Source organism: Oncorhynchus keta, chromosome 28, assembly GCF_023373465.1.
Source record: "Oncorhynchus keta strain PuntledgeMale-10-30-2019 chromosome 28, Oket_V2, whole genome shotgun sequence".
Taxonomy (NCBI): Eukaryota; Metazoa; Chordata; class Actinopteri; order Salmoniformes; family Salmonidae; genus Oncorhynchus; species Oncorhynchus keta.
In genome coordinates, this window is record NC_068448.1 from 2518941 (window position 1) to 2534013 (window position 15073).

A 15073-nucleotide genomic window follows, 5' to 3' on the forward strand; every position below is an offset into this window, starting at 1 on the left:
GGCTAATATTCACAAGGCCGCAGGGCAAGACGGATTACCAGGACACATAGTCAGAGCATGCGCTGACCAGCTGACAAGTCTCTTCACTGACCTCTCCCTGACCCAGTCTGTAATACCTACATGTTTCAAACAGACCACCATAGTCCCTGTGCCCAAGAACACCAAGGTGACCTGTCTAAGTGATTACCGCCCCGCAGCACTCACATCTGTAGCCATGAAATGCTTTGAAAGGCTCGGTCATGGCTCACATCAACAACATCATCCCAGAAACCCTGGATCCACTCCAATTCACATACCACCCCAACAGATCCACAGATGACTCAATCTCTATTGCACTCCTCACTGCCCTTTCCCACATGGACAAAATGAACACCTATGTGAGAATGCTGTTCATTGACTACAGCTCAGCGTTCAACACCATAGTGCCCTCCAAGCTCACCACTAAGCTAAGGACCCTTGAACTGATCACCTCCCTCTGCAACTGGATCCTGGACTTCCTGACGGGCCTCCCCCAGGTGGTGAGGGTAGGCAACAACACATCTGACACACTGGCCCTCAACACTGGGGTCCCTCAAGGATGTGTGCTTAGTCCGCTTCCTGTACTACCAGTTCACCCACGAGCAATGATGGTTGGCCTGATCCTGAACGAAGATGAAACAGCCTATAGAGAGAGGTCAGAAACCCGGCAGGTGTGGTGCCAGGACAACAACCTCTCCCTCAGCGAGACAAAGGAGCTGATCGTGGACTACAGGAAACAGAGTGCAGAGCACGCCCCCATCCACATCTGTGGGGCTGTCGTGGATCAGGTTGAGTGCTTCAAGTTCCTCTGTGTCCACATCACTAAGGACCTATCATGGTCCAGACACACCAACACGGTCGTTCAGGAGGCTGAAAAGATTTAGCATCGGCCCTCAGATCCTACAGAGTTCTACAGCTGCACCATTGAGAACATCTTGACTTGCTGCATCACCGGTTGGTATGGCAACTACTCGGCATCTGACAAGGCTACAGAGGGTAGTGCATGCGGCCCAGTACATCACTGGGGCCGAGCGCCTTGTCATCCAAAGACCTCTATACCAGGCGGTGTCAGAGGAAGGCCCTGAGCATTTTCAAAGAAACCAAGCACCCAAGTCATAGACTGGTCTCTCTGCTACCGCACAGCAAGCAGTACTAAAGTGCCAAGTCTAGGACCAAGAGGCTCCTGAACAGCATCTGCCCCCAAGCCATAAGACTGCTAAATAGATGGTCAAATAGCTACCCAAATAGCTACCCAAATAGCTACCCGAATAGCTACCCAAATAGCTACCCAAATAGCTACCCGAATAGCTACCCAAATAGCTACCCGAATAGCTACCCAAATAGCTACCCGAATAGCTACCCGAATAGCTACCCGAATAGCTACCCGAATAGCTACCCGACTCTCTGCAATTTTCTACATTGCAGAATAATAGCCAAGACATCAAAACTATGAAATAACACATACGGAATCATTGTGTTAAACAAATCAAAATATATATTTGAGATTTAGGATTCTTCAAAGTAGCCACCCTTTGCCTTGATGACAGCTTTGCACACTCTTAACTCGGTACTGGTACCCTGTGTATATAGCCATGTTATTACCTCGTACCCCTGCACATTGACTCAGTACTGGTACTCTGTGTAATATAGCCATCATATCGTTACTCATTGTGTATTAAATACTACTTTTATTATTTTGATTTTACTTTTCTATTATTTCTCTATTTTCTTTCTCTCTACATTGTTGGGAACGACCTGTAACTAAGCATTTCACTGTTAGTCCACACCTGTTGTTTATCAAGCATGTGACAAATAACATTTGAATTGATTTTGATTTACCTTGTGGTTTAGGCCCAGGTAAGGGAGGGCGTGTCTTGAGGGCGGTGGAGGGCACTTCTTGAGGAGTTCCACTCCCATTGTCTCCTCTGTTACAGCTGTGTCGAGCAGGGTTCAGCAGGGCCCCGGGGGGTTGCAGACCCAGTGGCCCGGAGGTTTGAGGGCCGGGGTCTGAGCTTAGGCGAGGGGTCTCTGTCTGGGTGTCTGAGTCGTCGTCGTGGGCCCCGAGGCATGCACCGTGAGCACCAGGCTCCAGGGATAGGCTCTTAGTCATCAGCCGAGGACTGGAGGAGGACGGGCCTGGGGAGATGATAGGTAGACAAGTTATAGAGTATACAGTATTATACCTCGTACTGGAGGTCACTGAGAGAGAGAAACATAGTCAAGACAATCAATCAAATGTATTTATAAACCACTTTTTACATGAGCAGCTCTTGTACAGAAACCCAGCCTAAAACCCCCAAAGAGCAATGAAGATGTAGAAGCACGGTGTCCATGGAAACACTCCCTAGAAAGGCAGGAACATAGGAAGAAACCTAGAGAGGAACCCGGGTCAGAGGAACCAGGACATCAGTTACATAAACGCATACATTGTAGAGTATTTAATACTGGACTGGACGAGGACGGGCCAGAGGGAGACAGGGAGACAGGGAGACAGAGAGACAGGGAGACAGGGAGACAGGGAGACAGGGAGACAGGGAGACAGGGAGACAGGGAGACAGGGAGACAGGGAGACAGGGAGACAGGGAGACAGGGAGACAGGGAGACAGGGAGACAGGGAGACAGGGAGACAGGGAGACAGGGAGACAGGGAGACAGAGAGACAGGGAGACAAGTAGGGACCAGAGCCGTCACCAGAGTCTCAGAACATTCAGTTGGCTGCCCAGTTGGCTGCCCAGTTGGCTGCCCAGTTGGCTGCCCAGGTGGCTGCCCAGTTGGCTGCCCAGTTGGCTGCCCAGGTGGCTGCCCAGGTGGCTGCCCAGTTGGCTGCCCAGGTGGCTGCCCAGGTGGCTGCCCAGGTGGCTGCCCAGGTGGCTGCCCAGTTGGCTGCCCAGGTGGCTGCCCAGGTGGCTGCCCAGGTGGCTGCCCAGTTGGCTGCCCAGGTGGCTGCCCAGGTGGCTGCCCAGTTGGCTGCCCAGGTGGCTGCCCAGGTGGCTGCCCAGGTGGCTGCCCAGTTGGCTGCCCAGTTGGCTGCCCAGTTGGCTGCCCAGGTGGCTGCCCAGGTGGCTGCCCAGTTGGCTGCCCAGGTGGCTGCCCAGGTGGCTGCCCAGGTGGCTGCCCAGTTGGCTGCCCAGGTGGCTGCCCAGGTGGCTGCCCAGTTGGCTGCCCAGTTGGCTGCCCAGGTGGCTGCCCAGGTGGCTGCCCAGTTGGCTGCCCAGGTGGCTGCCCAGGTGGCTGCCCAGGTGGCTGCCCAGTTGGCTGCCCAGTTGGCTGCCCAGTTGGCTGCCCAGGTGACTGCCCAGGTGGCTGCCCAGGTGGCTGCCCAGTTGGCTGCCCAGGTGGCTGCCCAGTTGGCTGCCCAGTTGGCTGCCCAGTTGGCTGCCCAGTTGGCTGCCCAGGTGGCTGCCCAAGTGGCTGCCCAGTTTGCCCAGTTGGCTGCCCAGGTGGCTGCCCAGTTGGCTGCCCAAGTGGCTGCCCAGTTGGCTGCCCAGTTGGCTGCCCAGGTGGCTGCCCAGTTGGCTGCCCAGTTGGCTGCCCGGGTGGCTGCCCAGTTGGCTGCCCAGTTGGCTGCCCAGTTGGCTGCCCAGGTGGCTGCCCAGGTGGCTGCCCAGGTGGCTGCCCAGTTGGCTGCCCAGGTGGCTGCCCAGTTGGCTGCCCAGGTGGCTGCCCAGTTGGCTGCCCAGTTGGCTGCCCAGGTGGCTGCCCAGTTGGCTGCCCAGGTGGCTGCCCAGGTGGCTGCCCAGTTGGCTGCCCAGGTGGCTGCCCAGGTGGCTGCCCAGTTGGCTGCCCAGTTGGCTGCCCAGTTGGCTGCCCAAGTGGCTGCCCAGGTGGCTGCCCAGTTGGCTGCCCAGGTGGCTGCCCAGTTGACTGCCCAGGTGGCTGCCCAGGTGGCTGCCCAGGTGGCTGCCCAGGTGGCTGCCCAGTCGGCTGCCCAGTTGGCTGCCCAGGTGGCTGCCCAGGTGGCTGCCCAGGTGGCTGCCCAGGTGGCTGCCCAGTTGGCTGCCCAGGTGGCTGCCCAGTTGGCTGCCCAGGTGGCTGCCCAGGTGGCTGCCCAGTTGACTGCCCAGGTGGCTGCCCAGGTGGCTGCCCAGGTGGCTGCCCAGGTGGCTGCCCAGTTGGCTGCCCAGGTGGCTGCCCAGGTGGCTGCCCAGGTGGCTGCCCAGGTGGCTGCCCAGGTGGCTGCCCAGTTGGCCCTGCCCAGGTGGCTGCCCAGTTGGCTGCCCAGGTGGCTGCCCAGGTGGCTGCCCAGGTGGCTGCCCAGTTGGCTGCCCAGTTGGCTGCCCAGGTGGCTGCCCAGTTGGCTGCCCAGTTGGCTGCCCGGGTGGCTGCCCGGGTGGCTGCCCAGGTGGCTGCCCAGTTGGCTGCCCAGGTGGCTGCCCAGGTGGCTGCCCAGTTGGCTGCCCAAGTGGCTGCCCAGTTGGCTGCCCAGTTGGCTGCCCAGGTGGCTGCCCAGTTGGCTGCCCGGGTATTGGAAAGCTCAGGAAAACATCAGTGAAGCTCATCGGCGGCAGGTAACCTGGTGGGAAGGACCTTTGGGCCGGTAACCAAAAGGTTGCTGGTTTGAAATAGCTTTGGCTAGTGAGGCAGCTCCAAACTGCAGGTGTTTCAGCCTCGCTCAGTGCTTTCAGTAGTGGTGGGGCTAGCAAGCAGAAAATACGGAATATAAGGGTTGTTAATGTTCTCCAGTTGCGCCGTGATTGGCTCAGTGTTCTGTCACTCATGGGGACACTACGTCACCACAAAATCTACAAGGAGAGCTCAAAAATTCAAGCCCCTTTTGGGTGCTGCCATAGAGTTACATTAGTAGTGCCCATCCAAGAAGGCTCAAGGTCATTGGCCACAGATCACGTTATATCTACAGTAGCTTTCACAATCTTAGCTAGAAGTCATCATGAATCAAGTCGACAATCTACTGGCAAATCCTTATTAATTCTTGTCATATGAAGAGAAAGAATGAAGGGAAATTATAGCTAAAACATATCGGTGCTCATGGAACATTGGACATAAACATTACACAACACATTGGAAATCACAAATTCAACAATGAGTGGTTTGGAAAGAATCAGTGACATGCCTGCTATTCAGTGGAGTGGCTGTGTGGTCCAAGTCTAGTCTAGGGTTAAGAGTCTCTTTTTCCAAGCTTAAAAGGATAAACAGTCAACATTGGCCATGCTGTCAATCCAGCATGGCTTCTGCTGTGTTCAAATCAACTGGAATCTCAGATTCAGTGAGTTCCAGAAAACTGGGTCATTTGCCCACGAAGGACCACTGCACCACTTTCCTGTTCAAGTGAGCACAACACAACAAGGTCCAAAAATGTCTTGTATGCTGCTGCATAAATGATGTAATATGCCAGGGAGATGTGTATACTGTAGATAAGAAAGTAATACCAAGTGTATGTTGTGTGGTAAGCTGTTAATAGCCCATGTGCCTCACCCTAATAATTTGGTCCCTTTCCACCTCATATCTCATATCAAATCAAATGTTATTTGTCACATGCACCGAATACAACAGGTCTAGTAGACCTTACAGTGAAATGCTGACTACAACAGGTGTAGGAGACCTCACAGTGAAATGCTGAATACAACAGGTGTAGTAGACCTCACAGTGAAATGCTGAATACAACAGGTGTAGTAGACCTTACAGTGTAATGCTGAATACAACAGGTGTAGTAGACCTCACAGTGAAATGCTGAATACAACAGGTGTAGTAGACCTCACAGTGAAATGCTGAATACAACAGGTGTAGTAGACCTCACAGTGAAATGCTGAATACAACAGGTGTAGTAGACCTTACAGTGAAATGCTGAATACAACAGGTGTAGTAGACCTTACAGTGAAATGCTGAATACAACAGGTGTAGTAGACCTCACAGTGAAATGCTGAATACAACAGGTGTAGTAGACCTTACAGTGAAATGCTGAATACAACAGGTGTAGTAGACCTTACAGTGAAATGCTGAATACAACAGGTGTAGTAGACCTCACAGTGAAATGCTGAATACAACAGGTGTAGTAGACCTTACAGTGAAATGCTGAATACAACAGGTGTAGTAGACCTTACAGTGAAATGCTGAATACAACAGGTGTAGTAGACCTTACAGTGAAATGCTGAATACAACAGGTGTAGTAGACCTTACAGTGAAATGCTGAATACAACAGGTGTAGTAGACCGTACAGTGAAATGCTGAATACAACAGGTGTAGTAGACCTTACAGTGAAATGCTGAATACAACAGGTGTAGTAGACCTTACAGTGAAATGCTGAATACAACAGGTGTAGTAGACCTTACAGTGAAATGCTGAATACAACAGGTGTAGTAGACCTTACAGTGAAATGCTGAATACAACAGGTGTAGTAGACCTTACAGTGAAATGATGAATACAACAGGTGTAGTAGACATCACAGTGAAATGCTGAATATAACAGGTGTAGTAGACCTTACAGTGAAATGCTGAATACAACAGGTGTAGTAGACCTCACAGTGAAATGCTGAATACAACAGGTGTAGTAGACCTCACAGTGAAATGCTGAATACAACAGGTGTAGTAGACCTCACAGTGAAATGCCGAATACAACAGGTGTAGTAGACCTTACAGTGAAATGCTGAATACAACAGGTGTAGTAGACCTCAGATGAAATGCTGAATACAACAGGTGTAGTAGACCTTACAGTGAAATGCTGAATACAACAGGTATATAGATAGACCTTACAGTGAAATGCTGAATACAACAGGTGTAGTAGACCTCACTTACACACCTAATCAAGTTTTAAGAAAAATAGTTAAGAAAAATACCTAAATAAATAAATGTAACAAATAATTAAAGAGCAGCAGTAAAATAACAATAGTGAGGCTATATTCAGGGGTACCGGTACAGAGTCAATGTGGAGGCTATATACAGGGGTACCTGTACAGAGTCAATGTGGAGGCTATATAGACCGGTACAGAGTCAATGTGCTACAACATACAGAGTCTGGAATACAACAGAGTCAATGTGCTATATACAGGGGGTAGTACAGAGTCAATGTGGAGACTATATACAGGGGTACCGGTACAGAGTCAATGTGCTATATACAGGGGTACCGGTACAGAGTAGTGGAGGACAGGGGCTACCAGTACAGAGTCAATGTGGAGGCTGAACCTGTACAGAGTCAATGTGGAGACTATATACAGGGGTACTGGTACAGAGTCAATGTGGAGACTATATACAGGGGCGGGGCAATGCAAATAGTCCGGGTAGCCATTTGACAGAGTCTTATGGTTAGGGGGTAGAAGCTGTTTAGAAGCCTTTTGGACCTAGACTTGGAGCTCAGGTAGTAGAGAGAACAGACTATGACTGGGGTGACTGGGGTCTGACAATTTTGGGGCCTTTACTGACACCGCCTGGTAGAGGTCATGGATAGGACTACCCTCTGTCGGGTAGTGTGGAGGCCCGTGCTGCCATACCAGGCTGTGATGCAACCAGTCAGGATGCTCTCGATGGTGCAGCTGTAGAACCTTTCGAGGACCCGAGGACCAAATCTATATAATATAAACATGTGTTTATATAAAGGGTGACATGTTGTGCTGTAGACTCTCTGAAGTGATGTCATGTTGATCACACCTCATCTCGTACCCAGACACTTCCGCCCAAATGCACAGAAGGACAATGCATCAAACTTCACCTTCATTAGTTAGGGTTCCGTTCAAAATCACATTTTAAGAAGATACATTGTGGAAATGGGGCTTAGGTTTAGCAATAATCATGACTCTGTGACTGTGGTAACCAGTGACGATGACAAATACTTTACTCAGTAAGGTCACTCCTATAGAATGCGATGGTTGCTCCCACTAAGGCAAACTTTGAAAGGTTGATATCCAAGGTGCTGTGTTCAATAGACTGGAGAAGACATGACACCAAGAAACACTTTACCTTTGATGAACCCCCAACACAAACTAAAGACATTGAAAGTGCCCCTTTCTTTTCAAACCAAGTTACATGTTTTCCTCAGTACACCCACCACACAACAACAAAAAGCCACACCGCACAGTGCTGGGCTCAGTCAGGTCTTTGACACATGTGAAAGATCAGCCACGAAATGTACCATTGATAACAGGTTGTAATCGAGCCCCGGTCTCCATGGGAACAGAAGAGGACTGGTGCCTGGTGCCTTAAGTCTCAGGTTGGACTAGTTCAAATCATTTTGGTTCTTAATAAGCTATTTATTCACACTTTATGTCGTGTCCTGTAACACTATTCACAGTACCTCCAGCAGGAAGAGAGAGCAAGAGCCATTGGTCCTCCAGCTCAGGGACAAGCTACACTATTCACAGTCCTGAGTAATGTTCAATGCTGGACTTTTCAAACTTCATGTACAGTTGAAGTCAGAAGTTAACATACACCTGAGCCAAATACATTTAAACTCAGTTTTTCCACAAATTCCCTGTTTTAGGATTATAACGATAAGACCAAGGCGCAGCGTGGTAAGTTGACTCTTTAATAAAGAGAGAACACTGAACAAAACAACCAAACGAACCGTGAAGCAATAGTGCAGAACAGGCAACTAAATATAGAATAACAACCCACAAACTATCCAAGGAATATGGCTGCCTAAATATGGTCCCCCAATCAGAGACGACGATAAACAGCTGCCTCTGATTGAGAACCAATCTAGACAACCATAGACATATAAACACCTAGACTGGAAAAACCCCATAAACACACAACAACAAAAAACTAGACAATACAAAACTACACAAACCACCCTTGTCACTGTCACATTATTCCTCCTCCACCAAACTTTACAGTATGCATTCGGACAGGTTGTCACGCCTTGGTCATTGTGTTTTGTGTTTTCGTTATATATTTGGTCAGGCCAGGGTGTGACATGGGTTTATGTTGTTGTATTTCGTATTGGGGTTTTTGTATTATTGGGATTGCGGCTGAGTAGGGGTGTTGTATAGGCTTGGCTGCCTGAGGCGGTTCTCAATCAGAGTCAGGTGATTCTCGTTGTCTCTGATTGGGAACCGTATTTAGGTAGCCTGGTTTTGCTTTGTATTTCATAGCCTAGTGGTTAGAGCATTGGAATAGTAACCGAAAGGTTGTAAGTTCAAATCCCCGAGCTGACAAGGTACACAATCTGTCGTTCTGCCCCTGAACACTGTTCATAGGCCGTCATTGAAAATAAGAATTTGTTCTTAACTGACTTGCCTAGTAAAATAAAGGTCAAATTAAAAAAAATAATAATAATATACAACAGGTGGGTCTAATCCTGAATGCTGATTGGTTAAAACTGCATTCCAGCCAACCATTCAGGATCAGACCATATTATTATTATCACTGCGTTGTTGGGAAAGTGCTCTCAAGAATTTCACCGTTTTACGTGTTATATCCTGTGCACATGGCGAATAAACATTGAAACTTGATTTAGTAGGTTATATACAGAGCTGTATTGTGTAAAACCAGCAGTCATCCAGGGGCTGTGTGGGTGTGTGTGTGTGTGTGTGTGTGTGTGTGTGTGTGTGTGTGTGTGTGTGTGTGTGTGTGTGTGTGTGTGTGTGTGTGTGTGTGTGTGTGTGTGTGTGTGTGCGTGTGTGTGTGCGTGTGTGTGTGTGCGTGCGTCTGTGTGTGTGTGCGTGTGGGCGTGTGTGCGTGTGCGTGTGTGTGCGTGTGTGTGTGTGTGCGTGTGTGTGTCTGTGTGTGTGTGTGCGTGCGTCTGTGTGTGTGCATGTGGGCGTGTGTGTGTGTGTGTGTGTGTGTGCGTGTGTGTGTCTGTGTGTGTGTGTGCGTGCGTCTGCGTGTGGGCGTGTGCGTGTGCGTGTGTGTGTGTGTGTGTGTGTGCATGTGTGTGTGCGTCTGTGTGTGTGTGTGCGTGTGTGTGTGTGTGTGTGTGTGTGTGTGTGTGTGTGTGTGTGTGTGTGTGCGTGCGTGCGTCTGCGTGCGTGCGTGCGTGCGTGCGTCTGTGTGTGTGCGTGTGCGTGTGTGTGTGTGTGTGCGTGTGTGAGTGTGTGTGCGTCTGTGTGTGTGCGTGTGCGTGTGTGTGTGTGTGTGCGTGCGTCTGTGTGTGTGCGTGTGTGTGTGCGTGTGTGAGTGTGTGCGTATGTGTGTGCGTGCGTCTGTGTGTGTGTGTGTGTGTGTGACCTGATGTTCGCAGGCAGACTGCTGACGAGGAGGTGGTGGGTTTTCTACAATAGAGGGGAAATAGAGAATAACCAAATGAATACTACTCGATGGGAGATCGACCCACTTTGGCTTTTTGCAAAGTCATACATTTACTGAAGACTGAAGAGAGACATTAGAGACAGTGTGAGGCCGAAGCCTCCTTCACTCACGCCGCCAAGCTTACCCTAGTAAAACTGACTATCCTACCGATCCTCGACTTCGGCAATGTCATCTACAAAATGGCTTCCAACACTCTACTCAGCAAACTGGATGCAGTTTATCACAGTGCCATCCGTTTTGTCACTAAAGCACCATATACTACCCACCACTGCGACCTGTATGCTCTAGTCGGCTGGCCCTCGCTACATATTCGTCGCCAGACCCACTGGCTCCAGGTCATCTACAAGTCCATGCTAGGTAAAGCTCCGCCTTATCTCAGTTCACTGGTCACAATGGCAACACCCATCCGTAGCACGCGCTCCAGCAGGTGTATCTCACTGATCATCCCTAAAGCCAACACCTCATTTGGCCGCCTTTCGTTCCAGTTCTCTGCTGCCTGTGACTGGAACGAATTGCAAAAATCGCTGAAGTTGGAGACTTTTATCTCCCTCACCAACTTCAAACATCAGCTATCTGAGCAGCTAACCTATCGCTGCAGCTGTACATAACCTATTGGTAAATAGCCCACCCATTTTCACCTACCTCATCCCCATACTGTTTTTATTTATTTTCTTTTCTGCTCTTTTGCACACCAATATCTCTACCTGTATATGACCATTTATCACTCCAGTGTTAATCTGCAAAATTGTAATTATTCGCCTACCTCCTCATGCCCTTTGCACACAATGTATATAGACTCTCTTTTTTTTCTACTGTGTTATTGACTTGCTCATTGTTTACTCCATGTGTAACTCTGTGTTGTCTGTTCACACTGCTATGCTTTATCTTGGCCAGGTCGCAGTTGCAAATGAGAACTTGTTCTCAACTAGCCTACCTGGTTAAATAAAGGTGTTCTCAACTGGCCTACCTGGTTAAATAAAGGTGTTCTCAACTAGCCTACCTGGTTAAATAAAGGTGTTCTCAACTAGCCTACCTGGTTAAATAAAGGTGTTCTCAACTGGCCTACCTGGTTAAATAAAGGTGTTCTCAACTAGCCTACCTGGTTAAATAAAGGTGTTCTCAACTAGCTTACCTGGTTAATAAAGGTGTTCTCAACTAGCCTACCTGGTTAAATAAAGGTGTTCTCAACTAGCCTACCTGGTTAAATAAAGGTGTTCTCAACTAGCCTACCTGGTTAAATAAAGGTGTTCTCAACTAGCCTACCTGGTTAAATAAAGGTGTTAACTAGCCTACCTGGTTAAATAAAGGTGTTCTCAACTAGCCTACCTGGTTAAATAAAGGTGTTCTCAACTAGCCTATCTGGTTAAATAAAGGTGTTCTCAACTAGCCTACCTGGTTAAATAAAGGTGTTCTCAACTAGCCTACCTGGTTACATAAAGGTGTTCTCAACTAGCCTACCTGGTTAAATAAAGGTGTTCTCAACTAGCCTACCTGGTTAAATAAAGGTGAAATAAAAAAATTAAATAAAAAATAAAAAAAGGATAGAAGACTAATGACTTAAACTGTCATTTCAAATGTCTGACCTTGTCACTCTATTTGACAAGGATGGAAGTGGAGAAAAGTGATCCATGTCAAATCCATAGACAGTGGTACACTATATATACAGAAGTATGTGGACATCCCTTCAAATGAGTGGATTTGGCTATTTCAGCCACACCCGTTGGTGCAATCTCCATAGACAAACATTGGCAGTAGAAAAAGGCCTTACTGAAGAGCTCAGTGACATTCAACAGCCCAGTCATAGGATGCCACCTTACCAACAAGTCAGTTTTTCACATTTCTGCCCTGCTAGAGCTGCCCAGGTCGACTGTAGTGGAAACGTCTAGGAGCAACAACGGCTCAGCCGCGAAGTGGCAGACCACACAAGCTCACAGAATGGGACCGCACCGTGCTGAAGCGCGTAGCCAGTAAAACATCTTCTGTCCTCGGTTGCAACACTCACTACCGAGTTCCAAACCGCCTCTTGGAAGCAACGTCAGCACAAAGAACTGATCCGTCGGGAGATTCATGAAATGAAGTTTCCATGGACTAGCAGCAGCACACAAGCCTAAGATCACCATATGCAATGCCAGGCATTGGCTGGAGTGGTGTAAAGCTCGCCGCCATTGGACTCTGGAGCAGTGGGAAGGCGATCTCTGGAGTGATGAATCACGCTTCACTATCTGGGAGTCCGACGGACAAATCTGGGTTTGGCGGATGCCAGGAGAACGCTTGCTTCCTCCCCCAACGCATAGTGCCAAGTGTAAAGTTTGGTGGATGAGGAATAATGGTCTGGGACTGTTTTTCATGGTTCAGGCCCCTTAGTTCCAGTGAAGGGAAATCTCAACGCTACAGCATACAATGACATTCTAGATGATTCAGTTTGGGGAAGGCCCTTTCCTGTTTCAGCATGACAATGACAATGAGAGAGAGAGAGAGAGAGAGAGAGAGAGAGAGAGAGAGAGAGAGAGAGAGAGAGAGAGAGAGAGCGGTGGGGATGATGCAGGTCAACGGTCTCATTGTGTTTCTCATCTGATTCATTCTAATCAGAGTGAGATTCTGGGGGGCTTCACCACATATAGATGCATTCTTACAGCTGCTGCACAAAATACCTCCATACCTCCACACGTACAAAATACCTCCATACCTAAAAAAAAACTCCATACCTCCATACCTACAAAATACCTCCATACCTCCACACGTACAAAATACCTCCATACCTCCATACCTAAAAAAACCTCCATACCTCCATACCTACAAAATACCTCCATACCTCCATAACTACAAAATACCTCCATACCTACAAAATACCTCCATACCTCCATACCTACAAAATACCTCCATACCTCCATACCTACAAAATACCTCCATACCTACAAAATACCTCCATACCTCCATACCTACAAAACACCTCCATACCTGCATACCTCCATACCTCCATACCTACAAAATACCTCCATACCTCCATACCTACAAAACACCTCCATACCTCCATACCTACAAAATACCTCCATACCTCCATACCTACAAAACACCTCCATACCTGCATACCTCCATACCTACAAAATACCTTCATACCTACAAAATACCTCCATACCTACAAAATACCTCCATACCTACAAAATACCTCCATACCTCCATACCTACAAAATACCTCCATACCTCCATACCTACAAAATACCTCCATACCTCCATACCTACAAAATACCTCCATACCTCCATACCTCCAAAATACCTCCATACCTCCATACCTACAAAATACCTCCATACCTACAAAATACCTCCATACCTCCATACCTACAAAATACCTCCATACCTCCATACCTACAAAATACCTCCATACCTCCATACCTACAAAATACCTCCATACCTACAAAATACCTCCATACCTCCATACCTACAAAATACCTCCTCCATACCTCCATACCTACAAAATACCTCCATACCTACAAAATACCATACCTCCATACCTACAAAATACCTCCATACCTCCATACCTACAAAATACCTCCATACCTCCATACCTACAAAATACCTCCATACCTCCATACCTACAAAATACCTCCATACCTACAAAATACCTCCATACCTCCATACCTACAAAATACCTCCATACCTCCATACCTACAAAATACCTCCATACCTCCATACCTACACCTCCATACCTACAAAATACCTCCATACCTCCATACCTACAAAATACCTCCATACCTACAAAATACCTCCATACCTCCATACCTACAAAATACCTCCATACCTCCATACCTCCATACCTACAAAATACCTCCATACCTACAAAATACCTCCATACCTACAAAATACCTCCATACCTCCAGAACCTCAGTCAGTACTGGTTCAATCAGAACCTCAGTCAGTACTGGTTCAATCAGAACCTCAGTCAGTACTGGTTCAATCAGAACCTCAGTCAGTACTGGTTCAATCAGAACCTCAGTCAGTACTGGTTCAATCAGAACCTCAGTCAGTACTGGTTCAATCAGAACCTCAGTCAGTACTGGTTCAATCAGAACCGGTTCAGTCAGTCAGTACTGGTTCAATCAGAACCTCAGTCAGTACTGGTTCAATCAGAACCTCAGTCAGAACTGGTTCAATCAGAACCTCAGTCAGTACTGGTTCAATCAGAACCTCAGTCAGTACTGGTTCAATCAGAACCTCAGTCAGTACTGGTTCAATCAGAACCTCAGTCAGTACTGGTTCAATCAGAACCTCAGTCAGTACTGGTTCAATCAGAACCTCAGTCAGTACTGGTTCAATCAGAACCTCAGTCAGTATCTGTTCAATCAGAACCTCAGTCAGTACTGGTTCAATCAGAACCTCAGTCAGTACTGGTTCAATCAGAACCTCAGTCAGTACTGGTTCAATCAGAACCTCAGTCAGTACTGGTTCAATCAGAACCTCAGTCAGTACTGGTTCAATCAGAACCTCAGTCAGTACTGGTTCAATCAGAACCTCAGTCAGTATCTGTTCAATCAGAACCTCAGTCAGTACTGGTTCAATCAGAACCTCAGTCAGTACTGGTTCAATCAGAACCTCAGTCAGTACTGGTTCAATCAGAACCTCAGTCAGTACTGGTTCAATCAGAACCTCAGTCAGTACTGGTTCAATCAGAACCTCAGTCAGTACTGGTTCAATCAGAACCTCAGTCAGTACTGGTTCAATCAGAACCTCAGTCAGTACTGGTTCAATCAGAACCTCAGTCAGTACTGGTTCAATCAGAACCTCAGTCAGTACTGGTTCAATCAGAACCTCAGTCAGTACTGGTTCAATCAGAATCAGTCAGTACTGGTTCAATCAGAACCTCAG

At 48.0% G+C, this 15073-nt stretch overlaps 1 protein-coding gene across 1 annotated transcript in view; it reads right to left on the bottom strand.

Annotated features, from left to right (window-relative positions):
* LOC118377911 (FYVE, RhoGEF and PH domain-containing protein 1-like) overlaps window positions 1–15073 on the bottom strand; it is a 118613-nt gene that overhangs the window by 8041 nt on the left and 95499 nt on the right. Inside the window, exon 2 of the mRNA XM_052484166.1 lies at window positions 1858–2154. Coding sequence (XP_052340126.1) covers window positions 1858–2154 — 297 coding nt within the window. The remainder of the gene's footprint in view (window positions 1–1857; window positions 2155–15073) is intronic.